The sequence below is a fragment of the Gekko japonicus genome, unplaced genomic scaffold, assembly GCF_001447785.1.
Source record: "Gekko japonicus isolate JY-2015 unplaced genomic scaffold, Gekko_japonicus_V1.1 scaffold22, whole genome shotgun sequence".
In the NCBI taxonomy this organism is placed as follows: Eukaryota; Metazoa; Chordata; class Lepidosauria; order Squamata; family Gekkonidae; genus Gekko; species Gekko japonicus.
This window is the reverse complement of record NW_015175971.1, coordinates 262,610-277,794: the sequence shown is the minus strand read 5'-3', so window position 1 is coordinate 277,794 and position 15,185 is coordinate 262,610. Positions and strand designations below refer to the sequence as shown.

The window sequence follows — 15,185 nt, the reverse complement described above, 5'->3', positions numbered from 1 at the left end:
TGGTCTGAGACTTGAAAAATTCTGCAGTGGCTCTGGAACTAGCATTAGAGCCTTTAACATTTCTGGAGCAGAGGTACAAGTCTGTCACAATAGGGTATGAAATAGGTTTAATTTCAATAATGGTAGTGCCAGTTGGTTTTTGATTATCAGTGAAATTCACTGGGCACATAGACAATATTTCAGAGCTTTCTTTAACATCCTCTAAGGAAGAGATCTGATTCTGTAAATTATCTATCAGAACACTTTTTGAAGTGGGTAGTGAAAGAGTTGGAAGAGAATCTGCCAGATGATGACTTTCTGAAATGGGAAGAGAATGCTGCTGCTTATCAAGCTGAGCCGTTGGCAACAGGCTCAGTGAGGTGAGGAGGGGGAAATCAGGCAGGTCTGCCTCTGAAATCAAAGTTGGAGCTGAAGTCAGAATTGGAACTGAAGGCAGAGCAGGATAAAGTACAATAGAGTGTATTGGTTTAGGTAAAACCAATTGAGGCCCTTGGGAATAAGCAAGGTGGGCCTCTGCATTGCATGTAAGAGAGGCCAGAGGAAAAACAGGTGCAATTGCATTGATTGCATATCTGCATATAAACCAAGACTGTAACACTGCAACAGGAGCTTTAGGCTCTGTGTGCAATATCTTCCCAATGATATCCCAATCTTTTAATGCCAAAGATCCATTTTCTGGAAACCAAGAACATTGGCTTTGAATCTCAAAAAGCATTTGAGTGAGGGTCTCAGAAGAAACTGGCCTGCCAGCTTTCTGGGTAATAATCTGTAGTTCCTTTAAATGTGCCTGCATGGGTAATTCTAGTTTAGCACCCATCTCACCAATGAGGGGTCGCTGAATCACGACGAGGAAGTACTTCTTGGGGCCTTTTTGCCAGGCGGTAGTGAGATTGATCCGTAGATAAGCCCCTCGTTAGGGCGCCACTTGCGGTGCTGCTCGTTAGGGTGTGGGGTGCAGGCGACACAAAGACGACAGGAGACAAGCTTGCAGGAACTGTCAGGAACTGACTGAAACCTCTCGGCTTCAAGCTTTTATTTTATACACATTTTTCCCCCCTTCAAGCATTAGAGCATCCTTAAGGAATGTTTGTGTGTGTGTGTGTGTGTTCTCGTTCTCTCAGGCAAGCTCTCTGTTATCTGCCTCTCCCTCTTTCTCAAGGCTAACTCACTGCGTAGTTAGCAGTAAACAGATTCCATCTCGGCCTCTCATGACGTATAAGGATTCCAGTTCCCAACCTCCAGCCAGGAGATTCCTGGACTGCCCTACAAGTTCTGGCCACTGTGGTTACATATAGATTAGATTACTGCAATGTGGGCTGTGTGGGTTTACCCCTTGATAAGTGTTGGAAAATCAGTTGGCACAGGAGGCTGCAGCCAGGATGTTGACTGGAGTGGGTTGTAGGGACCATATCACTCCAGTCTGGGCACATGTACACTGACTCTCAATTTGTGTCCAAGGACACGTAAAGGCACTGATCTTGACCTTGACATCTCTGTATGTTTTGGGACCAACATACTTGAAAGACCTCCTACTCCCTTATGAACTACGATGGCACCTGGATTTTGGCCACTGCGTGACACAGAGTGTTGGACTGGATGGGCCATTGGCCTGATCCAACACAGCTTCTCTTACGTTCTTATGTTCTTATCTTCAGAGGCCCTGTTTCTGGTGCAAATGCCTTCTGAGATTAGGTGGATGGAACCTGGGAGAGGTCCTTCTCTGTTATGGCACCAAAATTCTGAAACTCTCCCCAGGGAGACTTGTCTGTCCCCTTCTGTTTCCATCCTCTGCCAGAGAACCTAATTGACTTCTTAGGGGAAAATGAGTAGAAGTGCTACTTCTGAATGAAATACGAGACATTCTTTTTCTTTTCTTTTTCTTTTTGTGGACATGTTCCACATTATTCTGAAGCCATATTTGAATGCAAAATGTAATAGGAATCAATATCCCACAGGTCTCAGCAACTGTAAATTCTGTGCCTCTCTGCAGTGTGGTCAAGATTATAGACACTGTTATAACTGAGATCCATGATTATGGACACTGTTATAATTTTATTCCTGGAGAAGGTTTAGACACCTTAATTACTTGGTATTTGCAAAAAGGATATAGTCTTAACATTAGGGTATGGCTTGGCCCAGTTGAACACTTTATAATGTTGTCAACATTTGGATTTTTTTTCTTGACCTGTTCATTTATAGCTTCAAGGAAGCTCTATATTTATTGCTTATAGGAGGCAATAGCTGTGAAGGCTGAAATGGAGGGTGATTCAGGTTTCAATGTACAGGAGAAAGGTAAAAGGAAGGCAGTTGGATAGTGACAAAGAATTAAGAAGCAGAATACAGCAGCTCAATTTTTATGCTGTTGGATTTCTGTGGTACTGGAGTTTATTACGTCTTATTTTTTGGCAGAAGTTATAACGTTTGTTCATTACATCTCAGACTTTGTTTATATCCTTCTATAATCCCACTCCTTCCTGAATCGATTTGCTTTGTTTTCTAGTTCACAGCAACCTACAGTAAGACACAAGTTCTCTGATTGCTACCACTTGTGAGCAAGGCTGCCAAAACCACAGGCTTCCCTTCTTTTCTCATATCACACACTTGAAGATGTACAAAATACTCCAAAAACTTGTCAACCTGTGGTTTCTAAGGAAGCTTTCCAATATACTCATCCATTATCCTTGTCTCTGTCCACATAAATTATCAATGGCAAATATTTGCCACTGAAAATTATTTGATAGTATGTAACAGAAAACTTGTATCCTATGTTATCCTAAGATTTAAAACAGGTCAAGATTCTTAAGGAAACCACAAGTAACAGCAGAAAGATTTAATACTTAGTGTAGGACCTTGTGTGTTCCATCTGGTGTTAGTGAGACATTTGATTTACTACTGGTGTTTATAGTTTCGATTTCCCCCCCATGTTTTTTCTTCTGCCCAGACAACCAAAGATGTAGCCCTGATACCTGCTTTACCGTTTATCTACTCAAACTTGACTAGCTGACTTAGGATGCAGACAGCAAGCCTTGAAATTATCCCTAGAAACCATTTCTCTCCCCCCCCACCTCCTTTTGTTCAAAACATCCACCTTAAGAGTTCTGGAGAACTTTAAAGCTTGTTCTACACTGTATTATTTTGGTTGTTCTTAAGAAAAGATACTGCATCACATTTGCTTTTGGACTTTGCTTTGAACACATGCATCTCCATACAGCCTATGTCACATAAAATAACAGAATGTGCCAGTTTGTCCTTTCCTATTTAGCAGTACTATTTTGTACTTCACGGACTTTATGGCTATTGTCTCCAGAGCTGTTGTTTTGTCTCCCTTGCTTTTCACAGGAGGTAAGCACATGAAAATTCTAGCTGTGGCATCCTGCTTGTTTTATCAGTTATACCATGTAAGTGCCATAGGAATACTGTGGTAGAATGCTTGCTTTTCCCTTTGTATGTACCTAGGGCATATGTGAACTGCAAATGTACATTTGCTTTGTTCCTGTTAAATGCTTATGGCTTCCCCCAAATTATCCCAGGAACTGTAGAAAAGGGCTATGGATTCTTGATTGGAAAACTGTAGTGCCCCCAACCAAAGCTACAAATCCAAGGATTTTCTGAATAGATTGAATGGCTGTTGAACATCAGTAAATAGTTTTAAAGGGAAGAGAAAGCTCTCTACATACTATCTGGTAGAAGACTAGGTATCCTTATTTTGCCTTTTAAAGAAAATGTATGAATTGAAAATAAGCAATTTATTTTACATTTTTATTGCATGTCTTTGTCTTCGGTATAAAAACCAGGAATATTAGTTTATGATATTCTGAGATTCTTCTGTTTGAAGTTAAGAAAAAAATTGCGTGCCTTGAAAATAACAGTACTTTTGTTTGTTGATATAAAGTGCTGTTATTCTTTTGACTAGCTGTTGCAGTTTTAACGGTTTAAAAATCTCAAGTAAGCTCTGTTGCAGTATGTAGCTTAATTGTAGCAACTTCAGCATGTTGCCAATAGTGGTTTGGCAGTAATATTACCCACAGGCAGGCATTGTTTGCTTCCCAGTTCTGTTTATATCCAGGCTCATTATTCTACACTGGTTTTATGTCTATGCTTAACTAGGAGCACATGGAATTTTTCACATGTTTTAAGCACGTGTGTAACCAGTCTCAGAACTGAAAACAAAATAGTTTAAATAGTTTTCTAGGCTATAACTGTTTCTAAAAACTTAGATTGGACACCTATGTAGTAGGCTAGGACACTTGCAGCTGCTCTTGAGGCATCTTAGGGGGTGAGCGATCTATAAATTGAAAGTTAAATAAAATAAATAAATCTTAGTTTCCTACAAATGCAAGTTCAAGTTTAGTTTATTGTCTTAGCCATTGGCCATAACAACACAAAATAAATCAAAGCACAACCAACAGTATACATCAGTAACTTACAGTAAGTCCTAGACCCAGTCTTATCTTTTTCGCCGCCAGTGCAAACAAAGCCATTCTGCTAGTAACATGTGCATCAATATCAGAGAGCAAGAAAACGGTCAAATCCTGCTCTGAAATTCCATTATACAGAGGTACAATAGGATAAATAAACCTTTGCCTAAGTGATTCATGCCATGAGCATCTCAGAATGTAATGCTCGACATCATCCACTTCACCCATACCACAGAGGTATATTCTGGAGGTGGCAGGAACACCCCGAAAGCGGCCAATACAAACCATTGAGGGTATGACGTGGAACCTTAGGGCAGTAAAAGCCTTTCTCAGCTCCAGAGTAGTTAGTTTCTCAAGGTATACAGTCCTGCAATGATCTCTTTTAACGATCTTATACAAGGGGGCTGTACGGCAACTTACCACCACATGTCGGTTCAAAAGCCCATCCTTATTAAATACCCATTCCTTCAATTTAGACTTTTGTTTTTTGTTTATCAATAAGTCGTCGGGGATTGAGTATTTCAATAAAATAGAATTCAAGTGATCATCTAATCTTTTCGAGGATTTCAACAGCAATCCAAAACTTTGTACACCTAGAATATCCTGAGGTCATTCTAAACATTTCCTCCAATACGAGAGGATTCTTACATTTGCCCTGGCTTTCATGGATACCATACCCAGTTCAGCCCTCATCCATGCCACAGGTGAACCTTTGGGTAAGACCAAAATCCGCCTCATAAAATAATTTTGCACAGTTTCTAGCAGGGACAGCAACGATTCGTCCCAACCCCAAATCTCTACCCCATACAGCACTGCTGGAATTATCTTGCTCATGTATAATTTAACAACCGGGTTGATCATACCTCCACCCTTAGAGAAGTAAAACTTCAACAAAGCGCCTAGATTGTTCATGGTAGCGGTCTTCAGTTGTGTGATATGGGGACGCCAGGAGAGGGTTTCTGAAAAGATTATACCCAGATATCTGTATGTGCTACATTGCTCAACTGGTGTACCAAGAATGCTCCTACAAATGCAATCATGCATAGCTACTCCAGTCTAAACCCATTTAAATCAATTAGAATGAAACAACTCTGCATGGGGTTGCATTATTGATTTTTGAAACTGTATAGCAAATGGAATGCATGAGATATACTCAGTTAAAATTGACACACATGATGTCAGTCACTGCAGAACCCCTATAGGTTGATACATACAGCTTGCAACCTGCATGGAACCTTACAGCAGTCCATCCTCCCCCGCCATTTCCCAAGGATGTGTTATTAGTCTATAGGAGTGGGAACCCGCAAGGACTTGTGGGTGTGGATCTCATGTCCCCTTCTTCCATCATTTCCTTCTTCCTGATAACCCCCATAGCCTCTCCCTTTTTCCTGCTTCCTTCTAGAGTTGCTAACCTCCAGATGGGGCCTGGGGACCTCATGGAATCACAACAGATTTCCCAAATACAGAAATCAGTTGCCCCTTAGAGTTGCCAGCTCCAGGTTGTAACATTTCTGGAGATTTGGTGGTGGAGCCTTGGGAGGGTGAGGTTTGGGGAGGGAAGAGACCTCAGTAGGGTATAATGTCAGAGTCCACCCTCCAAAGCAGCCATTTTCTCCAGAGGAACTGCTCTCTGTCATCTGGAGAGCAGTGAGCTTCCACAGCAAGATGAGAGTTTGAACCTGAGTCTCCCAGACCCTACTCTGAAGCTGTAATTGCTATACCTCACTGGCTTTCATAGGGTGGCTGCTGTTGAACAGTAGCAAGTAGCCAGGCCTAGTTGAGTCATGCAAGTTGGGCAGCATCAAGTCACCCAGAGGTTGCTGCCAGGTGGGACCTGGATATAGCCTATAATTAAAACTGAACTCCAGACAACAGAAATCTTTCTCCCTGAAGAAAATGACTGCTTTGGAGAGTGAACACTATAGCATTATATTCGGCTGTTGCCTCCCCTCTCCACAATCCCTGCCATCCTCAGACTCCACCACAAAATCTCCAGGAATTTCCCAACCTGGAGCTGACAACCCTAGTCAGGCCTAGGGAGGCCAGCCTCCAGGTGGGACCTGGGGATCCCCTGGAATTACAGCTCATATCCAGACTATAGAGATCAGTTCCCCCACAGAAAATGGGTGCTTTGAAGGGTGGACTCCATAGCATTGTACACCACTGAGGTCCCTGTCCTCCCCAAGCCATTCTCCAAATCTCCAAGTGTTTCCCAGTTTGAATCTGGCAACCCTACCTCGCATCCCCTGCTGGTGGTCAGGGGGACCTGGCAACCCTACAGGCCTGGCCCCAGTGAGTCCTCCCTCAAAAGCCAAAATAGGCCCTGTTCCTTTCCCCTGCCTTTTACTGACAGAACCAAGCCTGGATTCTGTGGTTGCCTAGCAATGGCCACTGAGCCCATTGCTTAAAGCTAGAGGCACTCCTTTTATAATTCTTTTTTTTTTTAAGCCCCATGTATCTTTTTTAGATTTCAGATTTTTCTGCAAACCTGAGGCTGCTTTCAGGTTTGTAGAAAGATCTCTCTTGCCCATTCACAGCTCCAGTAACCAGATTTAAGTATCCAAAGATTTGGCTGACTTCACTATTAGTATATAGACAAGTAGAGATCCACAAGAAACTTGCAGAGGGGGCATCCCCCTCACATTTGTTTCCTCCTCTCTCCCCCTATTTCTATGCCTCTCACTTTTTCTGCATCCTGCCACCCCTTCTCTTACTTTCCCCCCTACGCCTGTCATTCTCTCTGCCCCCTACTCTCTCTTTTTCATTCTTTCTGCCCCCTCCCCAAACTCTCTTCCCCCACTGCATCACTCTCTTTCTGCTCCCACCTCATCATTCTCTCTTCCTCAATCTTTCTGTCCCATCACTCTTTCTCTTTCTGCCCACCCACCCCAGCACACTCTCTTTCTACCTTCCCACCCGGCACTCCCTCTTTCTGTTTGTCTCCCACACCTCTGCTGAGGCTTCCCTCCCATCTCCCCCTCCTTTCTGGCTCACCCTGAGCAGCTCTGGGCAGGCCTGTCGAGCTTCCCTCCCCCCCTCGCTGCTCTTGGTGGCTCTCCTGGAGCTGTTCCGGGTGGACCTGCTTCCCCCCCCCCCCGGCTTTCAGCGGCTTGCCTGGCACAACTCCAGGCAGGCTGGATCCATTGGCAGCTCCCAGGCTTTGCTGCCCCTGCAGCAGTACCCTTTGCTGCCAGAACTTTCAAAGGTAAGTGCGTTGTCTGTGCTTTTTATATTGGGGGGGGGGATTTAATCCCCCCAATGTTTTTCTTTTTAGTTTTCAGATTTTTCTGCAAACCTAAAGGGTCCTCCAAGTTTGCAAAAAAATCTGTTTTGGGTTAGCCTGGCCCTGATCCACAGATTTAAGTAACTGCAGATAGAGGGCACACTTGGGAAATAGATATATAGATACTTTTGTTATGAACAGCAAAGACTGCCACTATAGTCTCACACTAAACATTGTGTGCTGTGGTAATGTGTCTCATGGCAAGAGTAATGCATCCTGTCCATCTTCTGTACTCTAATATATGGCTAATGTGTAGTATATATTATCATAATCAAAGTTTAAAAACTTGAGATGTCTTTCCATAGTAGCAGGGCTACTGAGAGGAGAGCATAAAATTCCAGCAAGGCACTGTTGGAATATATTAGAGGTAAAGGTTTCCCTTGCTCAAAAGCCAGTCAAATCCGACTCTATGGGGCGGTACTCATCTCCATTTCCAAGCTGAAGAGCCAGCGCTGTCCGAAGACATTTCCGTGGTCATGTGGCTAGGTGCACGGAATGCTGTTACCTTCCCACTGAAGTGGTACCTATTTATCTACTTGCAATTTCTTGCTTTCGAAGTATGCCTATTTTAATCAAGCTTCTTGAGTTGATTCATTTAAATGTGAGGAGGCCCCAGAAAGATATTAGTCTGGGGGCCATGGTACCTCTCAGCAGCCCTGCATTATGAGTCCTGATGTTGTTCATCTTATCTTATCTAATTTCGCTTTAGATTAATATTGCAGGTTGTCTTCTTCTGTGGTAGTGGAATACTGTTAATGTATTGCATTAAAGTAATGTCATTGGGTTGTGAGGATATTTTTATTTTTGTAAAACTGTGAAGAAGATATGAGATTATGGCTATAATATTTTGCGTGGTTCTAGAATCCAGATCCTGTCAGGCTCCGTACCAGAAAATCATAGTATTTGGATCAATTATGAGCAGGTTGGATGCTGTGTAGGAAAGTAAATGAGTATGCAGAACACTAGGGTAAGGTATATTTTTACTGTGGAGGTATCTGAAGTTAGTGGTGCTGATCCAGGAAGGAGCAAAGCAATAATAACATGGACAACAGAAAACAAGATAGCATTCCTGAGATGAGAAGATAGAAGGTGATGCATCAGAGCAAATGCAAATATGTAAGCAGCAGCTAGTTGCTTTTTTGTTTATACTTAAAAACCAAGCTGGCCCATTATTACCATATGCAGTTGGGAAGATGTATGTGCTAGGCATTTGTCCATGTAAATGAAGCCCATTTCCCAGTTTCCATTCTAATACAAGCCAAGTACAAGAAAGAAATTTTTCTTCCACCGCCTCTCCCTCCTTTTTTAAAGGAGCTGCAAGCTGAGGTTCTAACGTGGCATATAGAAGTTGAACACATAAATTCCAATGGATCGTTTTAACATAGGGACAGAATTCTTGGGAAAGTTCTAAAACAATAGCTGTGATCTGGTATCTAGAAAGAGTTTATTGAGCAGGATATAAATACACTGAAGCACTCAGAATAATACAAAGCATGTCAATAGCACCGAATGCTAGCATGCCCACAAGAAATGCACATATTCCAAATGCCTTCTCTTCCTGCCTACATGCATATGTGCACTGTAAAGTGTTTTCTTAATAGGGATTAGACAGATTGGGGATGAAGAGCATAAAGGAAACCTGAGGGTTATATTACCAGTGTGGTAGGATCCTGAGCAATAAACTCATTGAGGAAGAAGAAGAAGAGTTGGTTTTTATACCCTACTTTTCACTACCTGAAGGAGTGTCAGAGCAGCTTACAATCACCTTTCCTTCCTATCCTCACAATAGACACCCTGTGATGTAAGTGAGGTTGAGAGAGCTCTAAGAGAGAACTGTGACTGACCCAAAGTCAGCCAGCTGGCTTCGTGTGGAGGAGTGGGGAGTCAAACCCGGTTCTCCAGATTAGAGTCCGCTGCTCTTAACCACCAGACCACACTGGGAGAGGCTGAAGTAACTAGGTACTTGTTGGGGAAGAGCCCCACCTGACCTTGCCTACTTTCAAAAACACTCTGATAGGTGCCAGGAAAGATGTTGGTGGGCCCCATGGGTACCATGTTGGGGCCCCTGGCCTATGGTGATGCCAGCAGTAATGCACACTTCTGGTAGGTGCTGATTATAGAATGCATTAAAAAAGCAGAATGCAAAGAATTTGATTTTTTTTAACTTGGGAGGGAGAATACAGGTGAGTTCACAGGGTATTTCCTGATGGAGTGGGGGGAATGTGATAGAGAGTGTTGTGAAAAAACATACAAATAATGAAGTGTTGGGGCAAGCAAGAGGTGTGTTAGAAGTTATCGTGGTAGAATAACCAAAAAGTGAAGCTCCAGAAATGGGTATCAGCTGTCTAGTCTTGTGAGAAGAGAAAATCTCATTAATGAAGGCAGAGGTAATCAGGAGCTCCATTGTTCCAGGAATGCTACTGTTAGCAAAAGTCCATTGTGTCAAAAGCACCTTGATTAATTTGCTGAGATGCTTTGAGTAATGGTTTAACATTTTTTAGTATTTGCAGATCAGTATCCCTTTGGATTTTCCATTGATAGAAATAGGCTAGGTGTTTTCCTGTCCACACCACCTCTGATACTTCTTGTCATTTGTGCTGTGAATAGCTTGGAACTATGTTTCATGAGCCTGTGGAAGTGGCAGAGATGAGCTGATTACAAAGTTAAGATGGAGGGGGACAGAAATAGGCTAACGAAATGAAGACTTGATAGCAATACCAGTACATTTCCCCCCCTGAAAGGAATTGAATTATTGGATACCATGTAGAAACAAATGACGTTTGATAATCTTCACTGCCGTGATTAGAGATACTGTTTGCAATTTCCCCCAAAATAAATTGCATCCATACCTTTTCATACCACCCAGCAAGAGAAGGGCCTAGATTCGATTTCCACTTAGAAGCAATAGTGAGTCTAGCTGCAGCAATCAGACTAGAAATTCTCTCTCTCTTTTTTGTTTTAAAGGAGGAGGATCTGGCCATAATTCCAATAAAAACAATTCAGGATTGAGGGGGAGTGCCAAATTCGTAACCTCACTTATTGTGGCAACTGTGTTCTTCTAAAAGGATTGGAGATAAGGGCACTCCCACCAGCAGTGCCAGAATGTACCAGTCTGCCGAAAGACTTTCCAGCACAATGGATTGATTGTTATGTTTATGTTATTTAATCTTTGAGGGGTGTAATACCAGTGGGTCTTCATTTTAAAAAGCTGAAGATTAATATTAAAAAAAATTGATTTGTTCGAAGGAGTATGCCAAACCCGTTGCCAGACTGATTCTGAAAGCTCTCTGCCTAAATCAACTGTCCACTTTTTCTGGAAGTTAAACTGCCCTGTGTTAAGATTTCTGAGCAGGATTTGCTCCTCAAAAGGCTAACTATTGATTTTTGCATAAAAAGTTAAAACTGGCATTGTAGGCTATTTAAAATTCATTGCAAAGGAAAACTCAAAAACAATTTTAACCTAAACGAAGCTACTCAGAAGGGTTTCTTGTGTTCAGTCAACCTTCTGAAGAATTTTAATACTTTACTTGACTTCCTTCTCTTTTCAGCTTCTGAATCGCAAGGACAAGACCACCTTTGAGAAACTGGACTATTTAATGTCTAAGGAAGATAATTATAAGAGGATGCGGGAATACATCCGAAGTTTAAAGATGGTCCCCTGTATTCCTTATTTAGGTAAGTGTGAGAACAATCTTCAATAAGGTATCTTTGCTGGTTCTAAGAGGCATACTGGATCCCAACCACATGTTAAACCAATGTGGTTCAGTTAGGCTGTGTGTGAAATATCCTTGCAATTGGGAATGTGGCTGTTGCTCTTCTGCCATGTGATGAGGTGTAAGTCTCCATTTTCTGAGCTGTGGAGAATGTGAAATCGGCATAGCAGAATAGGTCCTTTATCCTAACACAGAGGTTCTCTCATGGTGGAGCTATACTAGAGCCCCTCCTCCCTTCAAAGCTCTCCAAGGTCACTAGCTGCTTTGACCTGACGGAAAATTCCTATCCACCCTATATATGGCGAGCAGTGTGAACCAAGGCAAATTTGCCAAGTCTGCCTGAGAGAAAATGTATTTGAAGTTCAATCTACAACACCCAGTAGCCTGTCTCTAAATGTTTCTGTGTTTTATATTCCAAAAAACAGAAAGCTTCTCCTGTTTGTTAGATGCTTGCATTTTCCTCAGGTTAGGGTAACTCTGCAGGTTCTATCAAACAATATGATATTTAAATGTTAAAATAGAAAGATTTCACTTTTTTATGCTGGGTGTTAATCTGTGATGTGTGAAATCAGGTATCTGTGATTTTTCTATACTATAGAAATTGCAGAGATATACATATTATATTATGACAGGAACCAGATTTAAGAAGATGTTACAGTTGCAGCTTGGGTTTATCAAAAACTCTCAGTGCAGTCTCTTCAATGTAGGACTCCTTCATAAGATTCTTAAAAACAAACAACCCACCTTCCCATCTGTCCGTCGTCATTAATGAATGTTGCTGCTCCCCAAAAATAGAAAGGTATTGATTTCAGTGATCAAGTGTTTTTTTCAGATACCTCCTAAAACTGCAAACCTCTCGAACACAGAAATATAAAAATAATGTATTGCCATATGTGCATAGACCTCCTCATAGTTTAGTATTTGAATGCAGGCAAGAGGTCCCTCATTAGCTCATTTTATTTGGGCTTTTTCTGTTTATTCTGTGAATGCACTGTGTAGGCTTTGGCTTCAATCCCATGACATGTGTTTCTGTGTTTACCTTATAACTTTTCTGAAGAAGTATTCAGAAAATCTTCTTTTTTCTCTCCTCATATCAAAAAGCTGGGTATGTTTAATGGTAAGATCCTCTTCAAATTCAGGTGGGTAGGCAAGCTGGTCTGAAGCAGCAGAACAACATTTGAGTTCAGTGGCACCTTTAAGACCAACAAAGTTTTATTAATGGTATAAGCTTTTGTGTGTAAGCATACTTCTTCAGAAATATAAGAAATATCAAAAGTATATGAAGGTATAATAAAGCTTATACCTTGAATAAAACTTTGTTGGTCTTAAAGGTGCCATTGGACTCAAACTTTGTTATCCTCTTCAAACATTGACCTATTCACTCATTTGTGAAAGTTGGTTGTACTCATATGACTTTGGGGGGTTGCTGTGTTGTGTTTGTATGTGGGGGATCCACACTCATTATGTCTGGGAGAACTATTCCTGGCTAGGTTGTGTTTATACTCAGTGTATATATCAGATTGTAAGATATCACTAGATTGTAGTGCCAGGTATAAACTGGGTATGTGTTTGTGTGGGGAGGATTTAACTGCACATTAAAGCTTCCCCTCTTAACTGGATAAAAGTTGTCAGGACCTGGGCAAGAGGAATATGCAGAGTATGCATTCATGATGGTTATTTGTCTGTCTTGCTAATTTTCTTTCTCTGGTGCTTTCTCCATTGATTGTATTGGAGACAGTTGTGCTTGTTTTGAGACATCCAAGTTTATCATTTGAACCTCAGCATCAATGGTACAGGTCTAAATTAAGGTTAAAAAAGAAAATGGGAAAAGTCTTTCTAAAGTGTGATACCTTTATGAGAAAGAGGACAATGTGGAACAATAGGGATTTATTTATTTCATGTGTCCTGTGGGGACCCAGAGCAGCTTGCCTGGTTTTCTTCTTCTCCATTTTACCCTTACGACAACCCTGTGCAGTAGATTAGTCTGAGTGTGACTGGCTCAAGGTCATCTAGCAAGCTTCCATGGCAAAGTATGGAGTCAAACCTGGGTTTCCCATATCCTAGTCCAACACTCTTGCCACTACACCATACTGACATTTTTATTTGCTGCAACAGTCACCAGGAGCTCAAGATAAACAGGTGAAGGCTGCAAAAAGCTCTCTCTCTCTTCTCAGCAAAGAAGAGCCACTGAACCCCAAACAACACATTAGATTTAGCACCTGATCCCAGTGAGGACTGGCAACAGGACACCAGCTGATGCAGTAGGCTCAGTTCACAGATGAAGGTCATTTTTCTTTCCACTGTTCTACATCTTTGGCACAGAAGAAGATCTCTTGATACCCTGTTCTCTCAATCACCTTCTGTTAAAATTCACATAACCTTTTACTCAGGCAATAGGGCTAATCTTTTTCTTGTGATTCTCGGTTTGTGAGTTCTTTCCTTTCTTGTCTCACTAACCTGTTAGTGTTCTTTGAGGGAGTGAACAAACATGTGGACAAGGGGGACCCAATAGATATTGTTTACCTTGATTTCCAGAAAGCTTTTGATAAAATTCCTCATCAAAGACTCCTAAGTGAGCTCAATAGTCATGGGATAAAAGGACAAGTCCTTTTGTGGATCAAAAACTAGCTAATTCATAGGAAACAGATAAATGGTCAATTTTCTCAGTGGAGGGTGGTAAGCAGTGGGGTACCGCAGGGATCAGTATGGGGTCCTATGCTTTTTAACTTGTTTATTAATGATTTGGAGTTGGGAGTAAGCAGTGAAGTGGCGAAATTTGCAGTTGACACAAAGTTCAGGGTGGTGACCACCAGGGAGGATTGTGAGGCACTCCAAAGGGATCTGTCGAGGATGGGCGAGTGGGCATCAACATGGCAAATGGGGTTCAATGTGGCCAAGTGCAAAGTGATGCACATTGGAGCCAAAAATCCTAAATATAAATACACATTGATGGGGTCTGAACTGGCAGAGACTGATCAAGAGAGAGATCTTAGAGTCATAGTAGATAACTCATTGAAAATGTTGAGACAGTGTGTGACTGCAATAAAAAAGGCCAACGCTATGCTGGGGATTATTAGGAGGGGAATTGAAAACAAATCAGCCAGTATCATAATGCCCCTGTATAAAACAATGGTGTGACCTCATTTGGAGTACTGTGTACAGTTCTGGTCACCACACCTCAAAAAGGATATATAGCATTGAAAAAAGTACAGAAAAGGGCAACTAGAATGATAAAAGGGTTGGAACACTTTCCCTATGAGGAAAGGTTAAAGTGCTTGGGGCTCTTTAGCTTGGAGAAATGATGGCTGAGGGGTGACATGATTGAGGTTTATAAGATTATGCGTGGGACAGAGCAGGTAGAGAAAGAGGTACTTTTCTCCCTTTCTCAGAATACAAGAACTCGTAGGCACTCAATGACATTGCTGAGTAGTCAGGTTAGAACAGATAAAAAGAAGTACTTCTTCACCCAAAGAGTGATTAACACATGGAATTCACTGCCACAGGAGGTGGTGGTGGCTATAAGCATGGACGGCTTCAAGAGGGAATTAGATAAACATATGGAGCAGAGGTCCATCAGTGGCTATTAGCCCCAAGGTATAGATAGGAACTCTCAGTCTGGGGCAAGGGATGCTCTGTATTCTTGGTGCTTGGGGGGGGCAACAGTAGGAGGGCTTCTAGTGTCCTGGCCCCACTGGTGGACCTCCTGATGGCACCTGGTATTTTTGACCACTGTGTGACAGAGTGTTGGACTGGATGGGCCATTGGCCTGAT

The 15,185-nt window shown here is 41.9% G+C and overlaps 1 protein-coding gene across 2 annotated transcripts in view; it reads left to right on the top strand.

Moving 5' to 3' along the window:
- The window catches only part of RALGPS1 (Ral GEF with PH domain and SH3 binding motif 1), a 347,217-nt gene that overhangs the window by 98,171 nt on the left and 233,861 nt on the right, over nt 1-15,185 (top strand). For both annotated transcript variants that reach the window (XM_015426073.1, XM_015426072.1), the window contains exon 8: nt 11,250-11,376. In XM_015426073.1, coding sequence (XP_015281559.1) covers nt 11,250-11,376 — 127 coding nt within the window. The remainder of the gene's footprint in view (nt 1-11,249; nt 11,377-15,185) is intronic.